Source organism: Rhyacophila brunnea, unplaced genomic scaffold (assembly GCF_057557595.1).
Source record: "Rhyacophila brunnea isolate RB1 unplaced genomic scaffold, BYU_Rbru_1.0 scaffold_16, whole genome shotgun sequence".
In the NCBI taxonomy this organism is placed as follows: Eukaryota; Metazoa; Arthropoda; class Insecta; order Trichoptera; family Rhyacophilidae; genus Rhyacophila; species Rhyacophila brunnea.
The window spans coordinates 16,558,135-16,579,817 of record NW_028232816.1 but is presented as its reverse complement, the minus strand read 5'-3'; the positions used below and the strand labels follow the sequence as shown (position 1 = coordinate 16,579,817).

At 34.7% G+C, this 21,683-nt stretch overlaps 1 protein-coding gene across 1 annotated transcript; it reads left to right on the top strand.

The window, feature by feature from the left end:
- The first annotated feature begins 800 nt into the window (after window positions 1-800).
- On the top strand, window positions 801-21,655 carry LOC147074471 (translin-associated factor X-interacting protein 1-like). The gene is made up of 11 exons (XM_085943399.1): window positions 801-938; window positions 2,935-3,069; window positions 5,509-5,646; window positions 7,391-7,566; window positions 9,686-9,861; window positions 11,393-11,628; window positions 11,901-12,070; window positions 12,634-12,829; window positions 13,963-14,118; window positions 14,195-14,372; window positions 21,395-21,655. Exons 2-11 carry the CDS (start codon window positions 3,067-3,069, stop codon window positions 21,604-21,606), a joined length of 1,641 nt encoding a protein of 546 aa, XP_085799525.1. The 5' UTR covers window positions 801-938; window positions 2,935-3,066; the 3' UTR covers window positions 21,607-21,655.
- Window positions 21,656-21,683: the final 28 nt, after the last annotated feature.

Below are 21,683 nucleotides of genomic sequence, written 5' to 3'. Positions count from 1 at the left end.
GATTTGTATTATCAGTTAGGCTTTTAACACAATTACTGCTGACCTGTTAATTAATATTTAATTACCACATTTAAAGATCATGTTAATTATATCTAATGGCCAACTAATGCAAATGTGCTAGTAGCGTGTCAGCACTAAATGAGTTATTAAGATCCGCCATAAATTGTGCACATTAAACTTTGTTAGTCATACGTACTTGTTTTTATTGAACTGGTGTTGGTTAGCCTAAGTTAAAAAGTGTAAATTATTGTGGTCTTATTTCAATGAAAACAAATAAGTGTGACTGACAAAGTTTAATGTACACTATTTATGGTGGATCTTAACAACCTACCTCCACCCTTCGCCACTGGTACCTAGGTATAATATATTTTTTATCTTGTTGCACTGTTATCATAATATCAAAATATCAACAGCTTGCACGGTAATTAATTATAATCTCTCAGATAATTACCATGGTATTCTGTATTGATTCTAATTCAAATTACGGACGTCAAATATTAATTTTTTTGTTTCTAAATGCATAAGCAGTATATTTGTGTGAAGTGATTTTCACAAAAATGTTCAAAATACGCCGTCACGAGACCCTGAAAGTGAGACAAGTAGAATCCTACTTAAGAATTTGATTATTTTTGTTCGACAGAAACTAGACTTAATCTATTTTCTTTAAAGTGAAGAAATTCATCATTAAACTGATATTAAACCTTGAAAGCCAGCAATAATAGTTATAAATTGCGTCGTCTTCCTATTATAATCATGGCAATAATTTATTATTAATTTTAAATGTTCTATTTCAGGTAAACATCAATTTACACAATCGGCATAAGCCAAAATTTCTAATTGATATAGAGCACACTGTTCATAAAAATCTGCAGTCAGTGAAGCTAAATGAGAATCAGCTTTTGGAGAATCAACAGGCTTATGTCGACAGTATACTGGAGGTATATATCACACATTTTATTATTATCGTTTCATGCAATTATATTTATGTCTACATAGCAGTGGCGAAGGGTGGAGGTAGGCTGTTAAGATCCGCCATAAATAGTGCACAATAAACTTTTTCAGACATACATATTTTTTTTCATTGAAATAAGACTACAATTCACAGAAAGTGTTGGTTAGTTTTTAAAATTAAATTAAACCCTGAGAAACCAAGCGATATTAGATAATAGTCAAAAAATACATGTCTATCTATAAAATATCTAAAATTATGCAATTAAATCATACATAACTTTGAATATTTTATAGATAGAATAATATTTTTTATTTATTATAGTTTGGTTTAGGCAGGGCTTAATGAAATAAAAAAAATGAACCAACAATATGTGTAATATGTATTTTTAATCCAACGAAAACAAATAACTATGAATGAAAAAGTGTGCACAATTTTGCCGTATCGCCCAAATTAGGCCAAAACTATTATGGTTTCGTTTGGGCAGGGTTTAATTGATTTTCAAAAACTAACTAACACCATCTGTAAATTGTAGTCTTAGTTCAATAAAAACAAATACATATGACTAACAAAGTTTAGTGTGCACTATTTATAGCGAATCTTAACAGCCTACCTCCACCCTTCGCCACTGCTACATAGTGCTGCATCCATTGAGATTTCTCTAAGAATTTTCAGTCTGCCTGTTAGCTAGTGCTTAATACTTACATGCCACGTTTGTGGTCTTTTCAACGTCTTGGCAACTGCATGCGTATAATGTTGTCTGCATTGAATCAACAAAAAGCCAATGGTTGTATTCTGTGAGGAACAAATGGGACGTCTGACCAAGACTTAAGCTACACTGGTACGACCACACCACAAGCACACAATGGCAAGAGTCAGTCCTTTGCGACAAATGTTGACTGCTGAAGCTTGACAGGATGAAGTAATTTGGAATTAATTGTTTTTCCTGTTATTTTCTTTTTTAATTTTTATTCGATTCCATGGAGACTACTCGATTTATGGCAGTTTCACGGAGTGAGTCAGGTCTTTGGGTAAACGCTCTTCAGTCTTCTAACCTCAATACCCTTTGAATGATAATGCTTTACGCATTTCTGTTGTTCTCCAACTTGGTTTGCATTTGTGTGACGTACATCAATGTATTTGCGGAAGATCTGTTGTCCGTATGTGCTGACATGGATCGAGCTACCAGAGTAGTGCCGGGAGACATAGTCGCCATTCTGACATCAATGATATTGTGATCTGTCGATCTTTGGTTTCGTCTGGAGATCTGTCAAGGAAGGAGTCTCCAGGTGTCTGTCGACAACATAGCAAGTAGCATGATGGTATCATGATAATGCCATGGAGGGAAGGGAGATGTATCGTTTGGGATGCCACTACGGTGGATACACTAGCGGCGTCTCACTTGAATAAATCAGTTGAATCGTCAGGCTCAGCAGCTCTTTTAACTTACTCTAACAAGGTTAAAAAATATGCCTGTCTGTCACCAAATTATATTGCCTGTCCCTTGGGTATCAAGACATTAGGACTCTGGGGTCCTTCTGCTTTGAAGACGGTGGCTGAGCTTGGTCGTCGCTTAACTGGTGAAACAGGTGAGTGCGTTCAACTGAGTACCTGAGACAGCGAATATGCATAGAAATTCAATGAGGTAATACAGTTGCTGTTTTGGGTACTCTTGAGGTATCTAGGGGACTAGAGGAGATATGTTACGTAGGTACTAGGGGATAACTAGGATATTAAAAAAAAAATTATAAGAGTTTATATTTATTATAATATGTATTTATATCATTTAATTTTACATCTTTTCTCTTTGTTATTTTGTTTTACTCTTTTGTTGTTATTAGTGTGTATCTAAATACTTATTCTAAATATTAATTCCTCATTTAATTCTATATGCGATCTATGATTTTAATAAACTTTACCTAAATTATTAACTACTACTAAACTATTATTATTACCTATGTACCTAATTTTATTTTAAAAATCAGGTTTACAGAAATGCATTTGATTTGCTACTGGAAAAAATAACCACATTTAAACCTTTACTGGTAAAAATAAAAGGAGCCTTTGAAGATTCATTATACATTAGAGATAAACAAATTACTTTGAATAACACATTAATGGTTAGTATTTCATTTATGTAATGTTTCTATGAATTATAAATTATTATGGCAAATCACGGAGCGTTTATAGCTATGAGTTACTTAAGAAGCATACTTCAGTGAAAAGCCAAATAATTTTCAGCAATAGGTAGAACGTAATTTTGGCCACGTTGCCAGTCGGAGAGCGATAGCCGACCTGTTAGCACGTCAATTTGTTTTGTGATGGCGTCGGAGGAATTCATTCTTCAATCGTGTAAAGATGATTAAAAAATATTACGTATTTACTCGAAAAACAAAACATGTCAATGAATATATTATTATTATTACTTAAATAACAATAAACATAACATTAAATGGACGCATGTTGAATTTTTATAACAAATTATGTTTTGTTCGTCATGCGTCGTTTGCACAATCTGCGCGTCGCGTAGTCACAATCGTTTTAGACCGTGCCTCAGCTGAAGTATAGCCTTAATTTTTGTCAATATTAATCTTATTTTGCTCGTTTGCTTAAGGCTATACCTCAGTTGAGGCACGGTCTAAAAAGATCGTGGCTAGGCGATGCGCGGATTGCGGGTCGCGGGTGCAAATGACGCATGCCAAACGAAATATAATTTGTCATATAAAACAAACATGCGTCCATTTAATGTTCTGTTTATTGTTCTATTAGTAACAATAATAATATATTCATTGACACGTTTTCTTTTTCAAGTAAATGGTTAACGTTTTTAGTCATCTTTACAAGATTTAAGAATTAATACCCCCGTCGCCATCACGAAACAAATTGACGTGTTCCCAGCTCGACGTTCTCTCTCCGAATGCCAACGATTCCAAAATTTCGTCGCGCCTATAGTTGAAAATTATTTGCCGTTTCACTGATGTATCGTCTTAATGAAAGCCCACTGGTTATTAAAACTGCTTTGATGTTGATTTCCTGCTATCCTTCTGTCTTTGTAAGATCTACCGAGGAAATCTTTTGTGAATTAACATGTAGGAGATCATGGTTTGCCCATTCTTTTTAAATTCAGATTACAAGATACGAGGGTGGGTCAATAATTCCTTAGAAAAAAGCATTAAAACAGTTTTTATTTTTGTATTTTTTTTTTATTTCTCAACATAATCTCCTTGGAGCTCAATACACTTGGTTGGACGTTTCTCAATTTTTTTTAAACCGTCAGAAAAATAAGTTTTCGGAAGGTCCTCAAAATAAGCATTTGTCCGATCGATGACTTCTTCATTTGAAAAAAAACGTTGTCCACTTAGCCATTTTTTTAAGTTTGGGAAAAGAAAAAAGTCACTGGGGGCTAAATCTGGCGAATACGGTGGGTGGTCGACCAATTCGAACTTCAATTCTTCAATTTTAGCCATTGATCGTAAACATGTGTGAACACGGGCATTGTCCTGATGAAAGAGGATTTTTTTCCTGCTTAAATGAGGCCGTTTTTCTTCAATTTCGTTTTTTAGCTGGTCCAATAAAGATGCATAATAATCCCCTGTTATTGTTTTTCCTTTTTCCAAATAGTCAACGAAAATAATTCCACGTGCATCCCAAAATACAGTAGCCATAACCTTACCAGCTGATTTTACGGTTTTCGCCTTCTTTGGACATGGTTCGCCTTTCGCAATCCACTGCTTTGACTGTTCTTTCGTCTCGGGAGTATAGTGGTGTATCCATGTTTCATCTACAGTCACAAAGCGACGAAAAAATTCATCCGGATTGCGTTGCATGAGCGACAACAGGGCTTTAGAGGCCACCACCCTATTGCGTTTATTGTCGACTGTGAGCAAACGCGGCACCCATCTTGCAGAAATTTTTTTCATGCCCAATTTGTCATGTAAAATAGAAATGACGCTACCTTTTGAGATCCCTGTAACCTCAATTATCTCACTCAACTTTAATCTTCGGTCACTTAACACCATGTCGTGGATTTTATTGATCATTTCTGGTGTAGTCACCTCTACAGGACGTCCTGAGCGTGGTTCATCCTTTGTTGATGTACGACCACGTTTAAATACATTTAACCAGTTATAAATAGTTGCAAGTGAAGGAGCAGATGTGCCGTGAACTAAATCCAACTCATTTTTTATTTCCTTTGCTGTTAACCCTTTTATATTAAAATGTTTAATAACAGCTCTAAACTCAATTTTCTCCATTTTTGTAAACAAGCAAATTTTTTTTTTAAATGTACGAGAAACACACAACAACCCGACCAATCTGATTGAAACTTCGCAGCATACTGAATCGGTAGTGCCGCTGCATGAAAACAAACCGCTTACAGTACTAGTCGCGCCACCTGTCGGCTTTTCTAAGGACTTATTGACCCACCCTCGTATCATCATTTGTCATCCACAACGTCCTAATCGATTAAATATTTTCAAACTGGAATAAAAGCCAGATACAACAAGAGAATAAGAAGAATAAAGTTGTTAAGTTGTTAGCAATGATCAAATATTTTTCAGAAAGTGCTTGGGATTCCAGAGAAAAACAAACAAAAAGATTTAAAAATTAAATCTCTCGAAGCCGAAAATAAAAATCTGATGAAAATTTTGGAAACATACAAACTTGATAATGAAACTCTGAGAGACACAATTCATGAAGTAAGTGGATAATAATGTATGTAATATAACACTATGTCACCAACAAAACCAATATATTATTATGGACTACAGTGAAACCCCGATTCTACGATTTTCAAGGGACCTAGAAAAAAACGATAAATGCGGGATATAGAATTTTTTTTTAAAAAAAACTCGTTTTTCTCCTGGATTTTTTCGACGTCTTGAATTATTTCCAGTTTCTCAGCTAGAATTCTAGTTTTCTTCATGGGGCGCATTTTAGTTGCGACTTATAAAAATTCGTGATACGAAATGCGAGGCAAGCCTGAGCGTCGACCGACTTGTGCAAATAAAGCGACGCGACTGAAAGGTCTGTAATAGTATGTATCATAAATAATTCTATGAAAGCGAAATAAAAAATATTCATTAAAAACGGTCAATCGGGATAATAGGTGCAATAATAGAAGTACCTTGGATTGCAAGTAACGAAGAGCAATGACGCCTGCATGGATGTACTTGCACCAATAGTGTGTATTCTAAGCTATCGCGATAATAACTGTTTACACGTAAAAGTGCTGACTGTCTCGCCAATCTCATTCTTCAAGAGTAATATTGAGATGAAATGTTGTCATTTTATGATATTATTTGAAAGGTCGTGAAAACCGGTTAACTTCAAAATAAGTCACTGCGTAGTGTAGTTCATTTTTTTACTGGCAGGTTCGCTACTGTTGTTTCACTGCGCAGGCAGAGATATCACATAGTCCAATTGTCGCGTGAATATTCAGAACCTTCTGAACTATTTAATCCACACATGCAATCTGTTAATTTGCACGATAATACACGTGCAGTTTAATGTTATGGCCGTAATAATACGTACCGTCAGCAGTAAATGCATGCACATGTATACGAGTGGTACACATACGCTTTGTCTCTCTCTCTCTCTCTCACTGAATAATCCTCATAAGAGGCAATAGCAAGCAAGTGTCATTGGATTGGTTCCTTGATAAAGAAGCACAAAAAGAAAATAATTTCAGTGAGCCAACATATAGCAGTGATTCCATTAGTAACAGTGAAATTCGTCGTACACCATAAATTTTAATAAACTTGATTACTTTATATAATTATAAAATAAATAATTGAAATAATAAAAATATAGAAAAGTATTTTGTATTAATCATTTTATATGAATATTTTTGTGTTTTGTTGGGACGAATCATCTGAGTTTCCATTATTTCCTATGGGGAAATTCGCTTTGAATTACAAACACGTATCCAAAACGAATTATGTTTGCAATCCAAAGTCTGACTGTATTTTTAAATATTACTTATTGTATTTCTTTCCAATTAAATATGATAATATTCAACATCTTCATGACAGAGGATCAAGTCTTTTCAATCTCTCTTGGCATTGGTGACACGCATGGCCTGTGTTTGTAGAAAACTCATACCACTATTTGGTATTATGATCTTCTGCTTTACCGGTATTGTTTTTCATCCCCTTCGGTCTTTGACCTGAACAAAAATCAAGAGATTATCCATGTTGTCGTCCTCCTTACGGGTTATGTTGTCAAAAAATATTTGATGCAAGCAAACTGAGGACAATCTATCAAGAAAATATCCTTCGGCATCTTCATTTGAAATCATTATTCGAAACCTGAGTCACCAAAAATGATTGAAATGGAATAGTACAAAACTTAAATTCGAATTCCTTCAAGTATTTACCCTTAGTCGATAATATGTATTTTTTAAATCAATTAATAGTAAGTACTCAATTTAACATGTTTCAGATGGAAAGAGAACCACTCTATAAAACGGTAGTCACCACCGTTGAAAGTAATGTTAATTCAGCATTATACTATGAGAATATTGAACTGCAAAATAAACTGGAGCACTATGTTTCAATGGGGGTTACTGATAGTGGCAAGGATCCAGTAGTATTCAATTTGGCTTTGGAGCAATGCAGGCAAGTCACTATAAATACAATTGAAGGTGAAATTAAACCAAGTATTTATTACATGTAATTAACAGCTAAAATCACAATAGACGTAAATTTAAAGTGTTTAATGCAGAGACACCTTTTATATACCTATATAGGTACGAACAGGGCCTTTTTTTTAAAAAACAAAGAACTCACTTCTTACCAAACTTCTCACCTACTAAAGAAAATTATATTCAAATAGCATTTAAAGCAACTTTTCCTATGCCACGAAGCGCATAAAAAATTAAACAAACAAACAAATACAAATAAACAATTAAAGTTGTAGGTTCATTTATAAACTTTCAGAATTTTTGCCACAGGGATAAAAAAACGCCTTGTGTTTCAATCCTAAAAAGGTTTCATACGCAATGAATCATCATTATTTGATTAAACAATCACATAACATCACAGTTTATTTTTTTTTGTTTGCTGAGAACACTATAGAATATCAATTTTTCTATAGTTACCAATTCCAACATATTAAAATAGTTTTGAAATCACTGTCAAATGTTGGAATAAACATATATGTATTATGATTCCTTCTACAACTAGTCCAAACTCTTTTAAATTTTCACAAAAAGCATTAAGTAGTATATTTGTTTTTTTACAAGAAATGGATGTTAGCAATTTGCTCAATCTGTTAGGACTATGGTCTGGGTCCATAAACAACATTTAGGATTTTTCCAGACCCAGTATTCGAACCTGAGATCCACAACTACTCTCTTTACATTACCTACATCAATATAATATTAGTAAACGATTAGCTGTATGTTATAACTAAAATAATCGATATCTGGAGAGATCCAGACATCGGTTAGTGATTAATGTCATTGATACCTTGATTTAAGCCACAAAAGCCAATTATTGTCAAAAATTAACGTAATTTTCGAGCACTTCAAGGCAGTGGCGCACCCAGGGGGGGGGGCCAAGGGGCCTTGGCCCCTCCCAAAAATATTGAAATTGTAAGCCAATAGATTAGACAAACAAAAACGGCAAAAAATGATTTGTAATAATTCTCCATCACCCTTTTTAGAAAAATTTCTTAGATTATAATTTCTAACACAAAAATTTCGAAACACTAATGTCAGGTTTTTTTTGAAACCCAATACCTAAGGGAACTGTCAAAAAATTCTCGGTGTCCACCCGAATTCCGGAGTGGTGTAGGTCATGGCTGGGGAGGGCTGACAGGGCTCTAGCCTGTGGGCCCGGGCTGTGGGGGGCCCGGCGTGTCGGGTTGACCAGATAAGTGAGATAAACACACATCATAAATAAGCTTTAACAGTAAAAAAATCGCCTGCGGTGCTATTAGTCTTAATGAACATGAACATTTTCAATTACTTATATAATTGTGCAATATATGTTTTGATTATATGTGTCGATACTCGACAGCTCCATTATTAAAGTAGATGTATTAAAAATCGCCAATAATTCACTGTATAAGTACCCTTAATTTGAACTAAAACACAATTTGAAAAACGTTAATGTAGTGTTTCACACTGCATTTAATCTTAGCGGTAGGTAGGGGGCCCGCCAAATATCCTAGCCTGAGGGCCCGTTTCAGGATATGGGGACCATGGTATAGGTACACCGAGTGCAATAGACAAAAGACTGATAAACGAGAAATTAAGCTGTGAAGAAGAAAAAGAGTCTAAGGGACTAATTTACATTCTCCTCCATGGGCCCCCCCCAATATTAAATCCTGGGTGCGCCACTGCTTCAAGGTGTAAATACCACTACTTACAGAGCTCAAGCACAAAGCACATTGGTGCGGATCCAGTGGATGAGAGTGTTGTATATATCTGAGATGTTTTCATGTATATTAAAAAATATAATATTAATTAGTAATTAATATTGTATTATTGTAAATTGGAATTCTATCATATAGGTGTGATTTCAAAATAGATTACTGTAATAATTTGGGCAGGAAACAAGAAAGAATGGGAGGGGCACCGAGTGTGGCAAAGCAATACAACAGGTACGATCTAAACATTATCAGCGATAACCTACTTCCTTCACATGGGAAAAAATGGGATCTACACAACTTAATTGCTTAGCGGTACCACTATAAATAGTAGTAATAATAATCTGATTATTTTGTGAATAGAAGAGACCTGTCAAAGGCAATCAAGGAACTGAACGCGATGTCTGACGACTATGCTGACGCTATCCCAAAAAAAGAATACGAGCTCTTGGAATCCGATCATATCGTTATAATGAGAGACTATAATGAAGTTAGTAAGCAGTTGTTGGAACTCAAAGGAAGATATAATAGTCTGCTTTGTAAGAAAACATTATTTTAATTAAAAATGGTTTGATATATTTATTATAATGAATTAAATTCTACAAATTTGTTGGGTTAATGAATTAACCCCTACATAGTGGGTTATTCAGAATGTTATTTTACATCGAACTGCATAGAGAACCACATTAGAACATTCCGATTTGTCAACTTTTGTGTAAATGTTCACTCAGTTACAGCCATTTCAAAGTGCAACGGAAGGATCTGTCATTTTCTGCATTTTTCAACGACATTTTGAATGTAACTACAAACAGTATGATTGAACAATTTTTTTTCTCGTAAGAATAGAAAATTGGCAACACATTGAGTATTCTAGTAATTTTTTCTGTAAATATCATCATTATAATGTAACGTTTATGTAAGGTCAGATCTGGTACTACATGCATTTAAAGTTATTTACATATAATAATTATTTTCAATATTGTTTTTTTTTGTTTCAATTAGCCTACAACTTATGAAGATAAAGAAGCTTACACTGTGTAGGTTGGGTATTTAAATAAAAAGAATACATATTATTAAATAGCAATACACATTGTCTGGTATAATATTGAGTAGGGTATTGTATGATGCAAAGTTCACTTTCAATCAGCATATTCTTAACATCAGTACTAGATCTAGCAAAATGCTTGGTTTTGTTATGAGGGTTTCAAAATCATTTGAAAACGTCCGAGTGCTACGTACATTATACGTATCATTTGTGTTGAGTATTCATGAATATGCCAGCATTATTTGGACTCCTCGCAGGTCCATACACATAATTAAGTTGGATAGAGTCCACAATCGATTTCGTAGATTTTTCTACATAAGGACATATGGATTCTTTCCTTATGACAATGATAATAAAATGAATTCTCCGCCTTGTTTTCTTCTGGGTATGCTGTCAATGCAATCCCTATCCACCCGAAGAGTGGTTGCTCTTTTAAAGCATTCCTTTTTACTTCATCGTGGTTCATTTATAATCTGTCTATACTGAGAAATATTAATTTTATGTTCCCAACAATATCATCGTAACTCTGCGGTCTTCATGATACCCCGTCGCAGGACGGATATGATGTTTCATGATGCTGTGCAACTATAATATCATGTTAAATAGGTTAAATTTATAATTGTATTTATAATTTTACTTTAATATCTACATAAGCACATAGGTACTTTCTTTTTATATTGGTTTTTATTTGTAATTAAATCTTTTTTATAATTTGTATTTATTATCTATTATGGCGCATTGTAATACCATAAAACTCTTTCTAAATAAATGAATAAACAAATGATATAAAAAATAAACTACATTTAACCTTACAACTGTTATAAAAAAAATTATTATTTATATTGCCTCTTTGTGAGTTCCAGGCTTCAATTTATTCTTCTAATTTAGCTTCTAACTAGAAAGCACGTCCAAATATAGAATCCATTCTTTGTAAATTTAATGTGAAAGTAGTATTAGACAATAATTATTATTATATATCGTATATGGCCAAAATATAAATCTATGATCCATTCTAATTCTATTAGCTAAATACTCGGCTCTGAAGGAAGAAGCTGTTGAATGGAAAGACAAGTGCACAGATCTCGAGCAATTTGGCAGCCCCCGACCACAGTGGGAGATTTGTGGTGACTTTATCGGAGGCGGGACAGCCCGTTGGAAACTTCTCTCCAAAGGAATGTCCAGCAGAGAGCAGTTGCATGTCATCCTTAGGGAGCTGGGACCCACGGCGCAGAAAGTCAATCAGGAATACTTTGATGGAATGGTGCGTGGAAATAAAATTGATTTCATTTATGATTTTTACCACAAACTAATATAATGATTTAATTTTACCACTACCTACCTCAATTTTAATTAACAGGCAGTTTGTAACATGTATAAATGCATACCTTTTCCTTGCGTCGTTGAATACTGGTTTAGTGAACAACTTGTAACCGATCAAACCAACCAAAAGTATGTCAAGACACTTTCATATTGATTAAATACTATGAATCTGTTACCAAAAATAGATCATTAATAATTTATATATTGTTTCAGGGTTTGGACCCAGTTGTGCCTCCATATCTACGTTACGAAGGAAAACTAAGAAATTTGAGGCTTTCAAGAAGAGAATTGAGCATTTTGATAAATGATATTTGGAGTGCAAAAGGAAATTATGAAAAGGAGGTATCAATGCAAGACTTCTTGGCGTTTTATTTTTCAGAAAGGTTAATAGTGTTTGTATCCTAATTTGATAATATTTCACAATTCCCTCGTCGCAGTCTGGGAAGATTTGGTGCTGCTGGTTGGACCCCGCCGACTCTAACAGGATGTCAGGACAACTGGACAATGGACATATGGACACAGCACAGATTAATGTAATGCGCAAAGAAATAAACGGTAATATATCAACCAAACGATCAAGAAGATTGCGCAATATTGTCAATATTTTGATGTTTTGAACATTTGTGTAATATTTTGTGCCAATCGAAAGTTTGTTGAAATATTTAAGTAGATAATTAATTCATGTTAGACTTTCTTGCTTACAAGTTGGTTCAAGTTGTAATGAACATGTATTTAATCTATTTGTGCAGCGCTCAGATGTCCATTGTTTCGTCATCCAGTTATCCTGAGATCCAGTCAGTGGGGCCGAATCCCACACTTTGAAAGTTTTAAACAAATATCTGCCAAATTTCATGGTCATTTATAAAGAAAATTATTGAGATATATTCTTGCCCAGAAGGTGGACAGTTTAAATTTAATGAGATAATACGATTAATGTTGTTGTTAGGTATCAACAAGTAAATGTAAGAGCGGAATGGGCATACAACTTGTGCAGTGGATGCGAACAGATGCTGGATGATCAACAGATAAAACTGTTCTGGGGCGTCCTGAACGGATCACTAAGCCAAGATATATATTATGCTCACAGAAATGAATGGAATAAGCTGAAAGAAAATTTGCTCAAGACCTATTCGGATCATCAAGTATGTTTTTACATATTGTAAATACCGTCCTATTGATTCTATGGTTTTTTTTTTTTTTAATATACGAATTGCAATTTGATAAAATATGTTGTAATAAGTGAAAATCACGCAATGTATTTCTAAGATAATGCTAAGGAATATTTTAGCAAAGATGAGTTATTTACGGTGTTAGATTATTAGAAATAATATCATCTTCAATATGTCAACAAGAGCTATTTTAATTTATGACAGTGTTTTTTTTTAATGTGACAAAGTTTAATATGAACTAAGTTTAGTGATAAATCTAATTCACGAAACCATTTTCTTATTGGTCTCCTGTAAACTTGCAAATTCTTCATTATCTTTTCACTCGCATAATATAACTTCTTCAGTTCTATGTGCGAGTGAGCTTCTAGGATTCATCATGCGACAAGCCAAACCATTCAAGAACCCAAATGTAATACGTACACTCTACGTCTCGTTAGTGTGTGCATTCTTGAATATGGGTTGATTGTCTGGTGTCATGAGGTTTCCTATAAGCTTATGTCAGAACGCGTCCAGAAGAAATTTCTTCAATATTTTAAGACATATAAATATTTTCCTTTCGATAATTCGTCAAATGATTATTTTCCAACTGCCTTTCTACAAGGCATGCTTACTTTTCAGTCTCTTGAATCTCGTAGGTCACTTCTTTGCCTGTTATCGCGAGGGATGGTTTTCAATCTTGGTGTCCTAAAGAATTTAAATTTACATGCGCCTGACAATTACCTACGTGGTCGCAGCTATGATTTATTCTGGATCGGAACCTTTTCCTAGTGTCAAGCCTATCAGGCACCATTAGTTGTTTATTTTGTTTGTTTATTTTTTTTGTTTTCATAATTTTATTTTTCTGTATAAAATTGATGTTTCTTTTATTATTAGAACCTATTCTCTTCTCTCTTGTGAGTGTGATGTTTGTTAAAATGTAAATCTCATATTGTGAACGTCTTGAATTTAGATTTGTTAATATGTCCACAATGCTTTATTTTCTTAAATAAATAAATAAGTAAAATTAAAATTGTATTGCTTTCTGAGTGAGAAATCCAAAGACAATCCAATCCAATATGCAATACTTTTAGTTTTTAAAATTTTAATAGTATTCTTTTCTGGTACAGAATATTATATCAATGGAGGACTTGGAAAAAATGCTCAAAACAACATTTCCTCTAAAATCAGACGTAGAAGTGAACAATATTATGGAAACAGCTCGGCGACAGCTCAAAATAAAGCCTACCGCACCAGAGGTTGACATTGATAAACTATTTACTGAGGTAATTTGTCTGAGTGCCTGTTTTTAAATAGACCAAACTCTATTTTCACAGATAATCATTTTATTTTTATGTACAGAGTGAAGAAGGATTTGATCGCATAGATCTGGCAATTGAATTGCTAAGGCAGAGACAAATATCACAAGAAAAATACATCAGAGAAATCATAAACCAACTTGGAGGGAAGAAAACGCCAAACAAACTCATTTCGGTGGATGTGCTAAAAAGAGCATTTGTAATCATTGACCCACATATTGGTATGTAATCAATATTTATATAATACTAGCTGACCCGGCAAACTTCGTACCGCCTCAGAATCAATAATCTTGTGTTAACTTATTAGCTGAATTAAATTCAGTTTTTTATTAAGTTAAAATGAATACTCAAAATGAATAAGTTCAATAAATGTGCAAAAATCAAATCAAAATGAAAAGTATTTTAATTATATTGAACTGTACACACGATGACCGCGTGGATTAAGCGCCGGTCTATAGTGTCGAGGGTCCCATGTTCGAATCCTGGGTCTGGTAAGTTCACATATTGTAATTCGATTTCAATTCAATGATGACTACCGAGCCAACCTTTAGACGTAAATTGTGCGGTGGCAAGCCAGGCAGATCCAATGAGTTTAAAAATTCAGTTGGATAGTTGGTTGCTTCGTCTACGTTTGTTACACAGTCGATACATTTGAAGGAATGCAGTGGACCAACGATTTGATTTTGAATTGTGAAGTTTAAGTGATCCACATCTTTGTTCTTTACCGCAAGAATGCTCGTTCACTCAACCAATTGTCATGTTTGTGATTAGCAATGATGTTCGGTAACACTTTGTTGTTGAGTTCGTCCTTAGTTGAGACGAAATTGGAAAAATTCAGCGGAAACGAAATCAATCCGCTCGATTCATCGACAGGAACACGGCCGTTACCGATAGTCAGCAATTGATTGGAGAAATCTTCGGCAGATGGATCGTTTAGCAATGCAACTCGCATGTTCGTCGTCAGCTGAAGTGTCTCCACATAGCACCACAGAGTCGATGATTTGAGGCAAGCATTTATTTAATCAGCAGCGGTCGATCTTGGAATGACTGGTAGTGTTTAGCGAAAATCGCCAGATAGTAGAATCATTGCGCCTCCAAAACTTCTTGAGTCATTGCAGATCTTTTATAGTTCGATCGAGTGCTTTCAATGCGCGTTTGTGCGCCATTGTGCATCCATCCTAGGTGATGATTTTACTTGCTAACAAAACTTTGGCCATTGCTGAGTATTTCGCAGTGTTGCATGTCGGTTTTTCAGTCGGCAATTTCAACGTTGAATGAGGCGTTCGGCATCCTTCTAACAACGTGGCCGCTATCCCAGAAGAAGCAACTGCTACAGCATTTTCGGATCTCGCACGAACAGTAGCCAAAATCAATGACATGAGGAATGTCTTCCCAGTTCCATCGGGCGCGTCGAGGAAAAATAAGCCACCATTTCCATCATCAATTGCCTTCATTAACGTATCGTAAACTTCCTTCTGTTGAGGGTTCAACAGTGGTACATTCGTTCGAACTGATTGGTTCAATGCATCTTGATCATATTCACAATCACGTTCCAATTCTCGATTGAAAGCGTCGTTCATTCCACGATGTGGCATTGGCATTCCTAACTTGACTAAAAAACTGCCGCACATGAGGTAACACATGTATTAGATCAAAAGCAAAGCTTGCTTATGTATCTCCTCATTCACCTCGAGATCGGGATTCCCTGAACTGACACAAATTCGATGTAAAATGTCTTCTGACATGTCATCCTTTCACTTGTTTCACAGTTCAGGTGGATTCGATGGGAAGCATGTCGAAATAATGATATCAAATAATGTGCGTATCTGACTTGGAGATGCAGAAACAATAGCGATTGTCATATCCCAATAAGTATCGTTTTCAAGCAAATTGAGCTGTTGACATGAAGCACGAAATGTTGGGCACACTACATCATTGACAGTTAGACATTTCGACTATCATTCTTTCTTTTGTTTGTTTGTTTCTTCTTTATTATTTCTGTCATGTATCAGAGATGGCGTTGTATACGGATTCAAATTTTTTGTGATTTTCTTTTATTTTCGAATGCGCGAGGTTTTCATCGTTCAAATTCATCGATGTCAGTCAAAAGCCTTTCCATACAAAATGTATGAGAAAATTAATTTTCTTCATAATTAATTTTTTCCGTGATTTATCCAATGTTTTAATAGTTATTCTGCTATTCGGGGCGGAGACAAATCCAACAAATCAAAGATCATAAAAATCGGTCCAGCCGTTCTTGAGTTATAAATGGTGTAACTAACCCGACTTTGTTTTATATATATATATATAGATTATGAAATGTACTACCTAATTATAACATAACAAATTCTAATGCATAATGCATTTGTGCATTAAACTATATTAATTAAATTATTATTTTTTGCATTCACAAGATTTACGAATGTTAGATTCATATTATAGAAAATAGATTACAGAAAATTAAAAATCTCAGAAACATACCAATTAGAAAAAATTCTAGCAAAAGTCCTACTGAGTGGGATTTAAACTCATATTTTTCACTGTTCATGACTTTGAATGAATGTTCATGAATTGAAGAGATGATCTACATTTTTTTTTACCATGTTCTATTCTAAGAATTCTAAGAAAAGATTCATATGAGCCTACAGAGAATGGAATTTGTATTAACAGATTTTTGTTTTCACGAAAAATTGATGTTAGTCATTTGTTCAACCTACTAGGTCCATATTCTAGGTAGTGAGATACCCGGGGTTCCAGCGGCTAGCTCAGGTGTCCATCGAACCCCGGATTCACAAAAAAAAAAAAATTAAACGGTTGGAGTATAAATAAAACTCGGTCTTTCGTGTTCGTGACGTGGTCTAATATTTTCTTATGATTTCTAGTTTCACAAATTTATCTGGGTTTTTACGATTATAGTCGCAGGTCCTATCCTATTGGAAAAGGGACGCTTACTAACCTTTTTTTTTCTTTTTCAAACTTCGCGTACCCACGCCATTCTACAAAAAGGACTCTCGTGATTGGCCAAATTTTATCGCATGATTTTGATTTGACGAATCACGAGGACCACCTCGGCGCAGGCGCGCAGATATTTCGACGTAGCCGGCAAGTGCGGCAAAATTTATTATTTTTGAATCCTTATATTTAGTCTTAAAATTATCTCTTTCATCCATCATCATTTTTACTTTTTAAATTAAATTAAATTTATCTTAATTACACCTCCGCCCAATATGCGATTTTCACACACCGGACGAAGGCCTTTACCTATGAATAAAAAATACTTACGTGGTTGAGCAAGGAATCAGATTAGATGTTTTATGAAGCCGTTTCTAGAGGTCAGGGTTACGTTTCGACTTATAGCTACTAAATGATTATTTTACACCGGGAGAAGCCCGCCTGTAACGGGGGTGTATCAGTAGGTACAAACACACATTGAAAAATAACACATACATTTGCCAGACCCGGGACAATAAAAACTGACATAAATAGCTGGACCAAAATGCTTAAGGCGATACTTCAGTGAAACGGCAAATAATTTTCAACTATAGGCGCGACGAAATTTTGGACTCGCTGGCAGTCTGAGAGCGAACGTCGAGGTGTCAATACGTAATTTTGTTTCATGATGGCGACGGGGGTATTAATTCTTAAATCGTGTAAAGATGACTAAAAACATTACCCATTTACTTTAAAAAGAAAACATGTCAATGAATATATTATTATTGTTACTAATAGAACAATAAACAGAACATTAAATGGACGCATCTTGGATTTATGACAAATTATATTTCGGTCGGCATGTGTCATTTGCACCCGCGACCCGCAATCCGCGCATCGCCTAGCCACGATCTTTTTAGACCATGCCTCAACTGAGGTATAGCCTTAACTCCTTAACTGCTTGATTCAGAGCGAGAACACAATGGCTAACGCCTGTTCATTGTAAAAAGATGCTAAGATATCGTCGTTGCGCCTTCAAAATCGGCTATGTGTATTTTTCCAAACTTTAAAAATAATGCAAATTACAATACCTGTCGCCTAAAGCATCGAAATATTTTTTAAAGCAATTCCAGAATACCTTTTATCATAATCATTATATTTTTTCCTTGGTAGAGAAGAAATTAGGTATTATAAATTTTTTGGTACAAAAAACTTATTTTGTGAAATTTATGCATTCATAAATATATTATATTTAACCTGAAAATGGAGACGGGTATCTTTCCGGAAGCATGGACAATGTAGAAGGTTACTCCAATTCATAAGAGTGGTACGGAGTCATCAGTGGAAAACTATAAGCCGGTATCTGTTCTCTATGCACCAGCAAAAGTACTTGAGATGATCATGTACATTGTACAGCATGATTTCTCAAAGGATTGAATTATTTATAATGAATGAGCAGCATGGATTTAGAGCAGGCTGTTCAATGGAAACAAACTTGATGGTATTTACTGATTATGTGTCGTCAGCACTAGATTCAGGCAGTTAGGTTGACTGTTTTTATAATGATTTCTTGAAAGCATTTGAGAGAGTTGATCACGATATTCTGATGGGAAAACACCAACTAATTGGATTGTCTGATTGATTTCTCAGGTTATTCAGGAGTTATTTTAAGAGTCGTCAACAATACATAATATGCAGTCACAGACATTTGAAACATTTTTGGTGTGTTTCAGGGCTCAAACTTGGTTCATTACTGTTCACCATTTTTATAAATGAATGAAGAAAAAATTCAATGTTTTTGTTGTTTGCTGATGACTTGAAACTATTCTTGGAAGTTGTCACCTTGGACATTGTCACCAACTCAAACTTGATATACTTAGATAATATATTAGATTGGGGCAGGCTTAACAAACTGGACTTCAATATTGATTAATGCAATATTTTATCGTTTAATAAAGTCTCGCAAGTATTGTTTTTCCAGTATTCGATGCATGGCAGAGTTCTCTCTTCTTCTTGGCATTACGTTTTACAGTAAACTGACGCTTAGTGGTCATATGGATACCATATGTAAAAAGACACTAAAAATATTGGGATTTGTCTTGCGTAATTCCCGGGTCTTTTCTGAGTTACGGAACTAAAAATTCTCTATAACTACTCAGAAGCAGACTTGAGAGTGGGTCTATTGTTTGGGCCCCGCATCATTTGAAGTACGGCCTTATGGTGGAGGGTCCAGAAGAAATTTTTGAGACTCCTTTACTTTCGGCTGGATGGATATCCGCAGCTCTATCCAACTGACTTTCTCTTAGGTATGCTTACATAATGTAGCTTAAAGTTTAGAAGGGATCTTTATTGAGCTACATATTTTTTCTGACTTATATGCGGCGTGAATGGAAACTCTACCATTCTTGGTGGCATTGGCTTGTGTCTCTGATAATTATCTTAGGAATCGGGGGCATCCGTTGTTTGTTCTCTCAAGGTGCAGAACTAACCTACCATTAGTAAAGCCAATTGAGAGGGCAATAACTATGTTTAATCAGATCACTTCGGATATTGATATATTCCACTTACATGAGGATGTATTTAGGTGGACATTGTTTTCCAAATATCTAAGACAATCTATCAACCTAGTTCGCTCTGTGTACTTTTATTTTTCTTATTTTATTATTTACTCACATTACTCTGTATTATTATTTGAAAATTGTTAACACTTACTTTATGTCATGTAGTGAACGCTTTGAATTTATAATTTGTCATGTTCATTATAATTATGTAAAATAAATAAATTTGAATTTGTAAAATTTGAAAACAAAAATGATAATTTACGATGGTTATGTTGAATTTATTATACAATGGGTGTGTACTGTAATTCGTATTATTACTTCAATGTAATAAATATGTATGACTGATAAAAGTTTAGTGTGCACTATTTATGTCGGATCTTAACTACCTACCCCCACCCTTTGCCACACGTGTCTATAATTTATTAAATACAGGCGGCCCTCGGCTTCGCACTTAATTGGTTCCTGAAAATGTGTTACTTGAAAGTAGAGGGATGTAAAAAAACCAATGACATATTAAATGGACAACTCACTTCATATCGGCGCGCAGGAAAAATTGTGCATGAAAGTCATTCACAGATGTATAGGTAGACGTCACGTGACCATATGACGTATCCATTTCCATTATGCGATACAAGCTTCGAAAATTTATAATAATATAACCTTTATTGTAATGGCGTATTAGTGTCATTGCGTTAGAAACAGATTCTCGGTTACTTACGACTTTTCGGAGATTAGACGCAAGTGAGCCCAGCGCATCACAGGCGACTGTCCAATGGTTTCTGTCATTCAATTGCATTGAATAAACATTATCTTAAAATGGCATTTTATCAATAATAAATAAAACTAACACATGAAAAGTGATATCCCATCTTTCTTGGAGTGTTTAGTAGATTTTTTTACAATTTTTAACTGGGCACATTGGCATTTCGGAACACAATAATAACGACGGAGTCGAAACCTCAGAAATTTTGTATGGGCAGACCCAGCGGTGTCGTCAGACCGCTTGCAAGCAGAATGTTCATTTGAGTGTAGGATACCGATATTAAAATATGAATTTCGCCATCTGGCAGACCCGACACAAAGCGAGTGTTATTTTATTTTCCAGATGCTTCGTCCATATTAATGTCATTGAAAAAAACCATCAAAAAGTGTACTTTAAGGTATTTATTTGTCAATGGGTTATAATCACAGAACAGATAATAAATAGAATACCGATATTCAATACGCCGCACGTTGAAGCAGGGTTTTTGAATGTGTGAGTCTCCTACGAAAATGAAGCACGCATTATGCAAGTGCAATAGTGTGTGTAATACGCCAACATTAAATGAGCGTAAATGCATAAACCGAGAGCAGTTTTCAATATTAGACGTACAACGTATTCTTGACACGTGTATAAGTTTAACCCGGATTCTTCCTTACTCGAGACGGTTACCTGCTATCGCCTTACCCGTTGGGTATTTCAGTTCCCATTATTTCTTAGTTCCCTGGTTATAATAAAGTTAACGAGGCGTATTAGCAATCGGGTTTTTACTTTATAAGCTTGTCAAGAAATAGTTGAATATCACCCTTTTACGTATTTGAGAAGGTGACGGAGAGCGAAGGAGAGAGGAGTGACTGCATGGAAATGCACAGTTTTTGCATCATCAACAAAAATCTAAGTTTTAAGAAATGTACGAAATAGTAAATTCTACGAAAGTGGAACATTCGAAAGTCAAGGGCCGCCTGTAAATCTGAAACATTTAACATTACAGATCATTTGGCACTTGAATCAAATATAAGATGGGTGTTCTCTGATAAGACTTCGAACCTCAACATGATATATCCGATTACACTGCGAGTTTTAGCAACTAAACTTTCGTCAGGGAATATTGAAAGAGTTGGGCCACGATCCAAAGTGAAAATGCACAGAACATCCAAAACAAGTGAGAGTAGTAGGTATAGTTACAGTAGATATAGTAAATAAGCTAGATTAATTAATTGATTTTCAATTGAATTGCTTTTATACTGAATGTAAAAAAAAAAAAAAATGAATTTCATTAT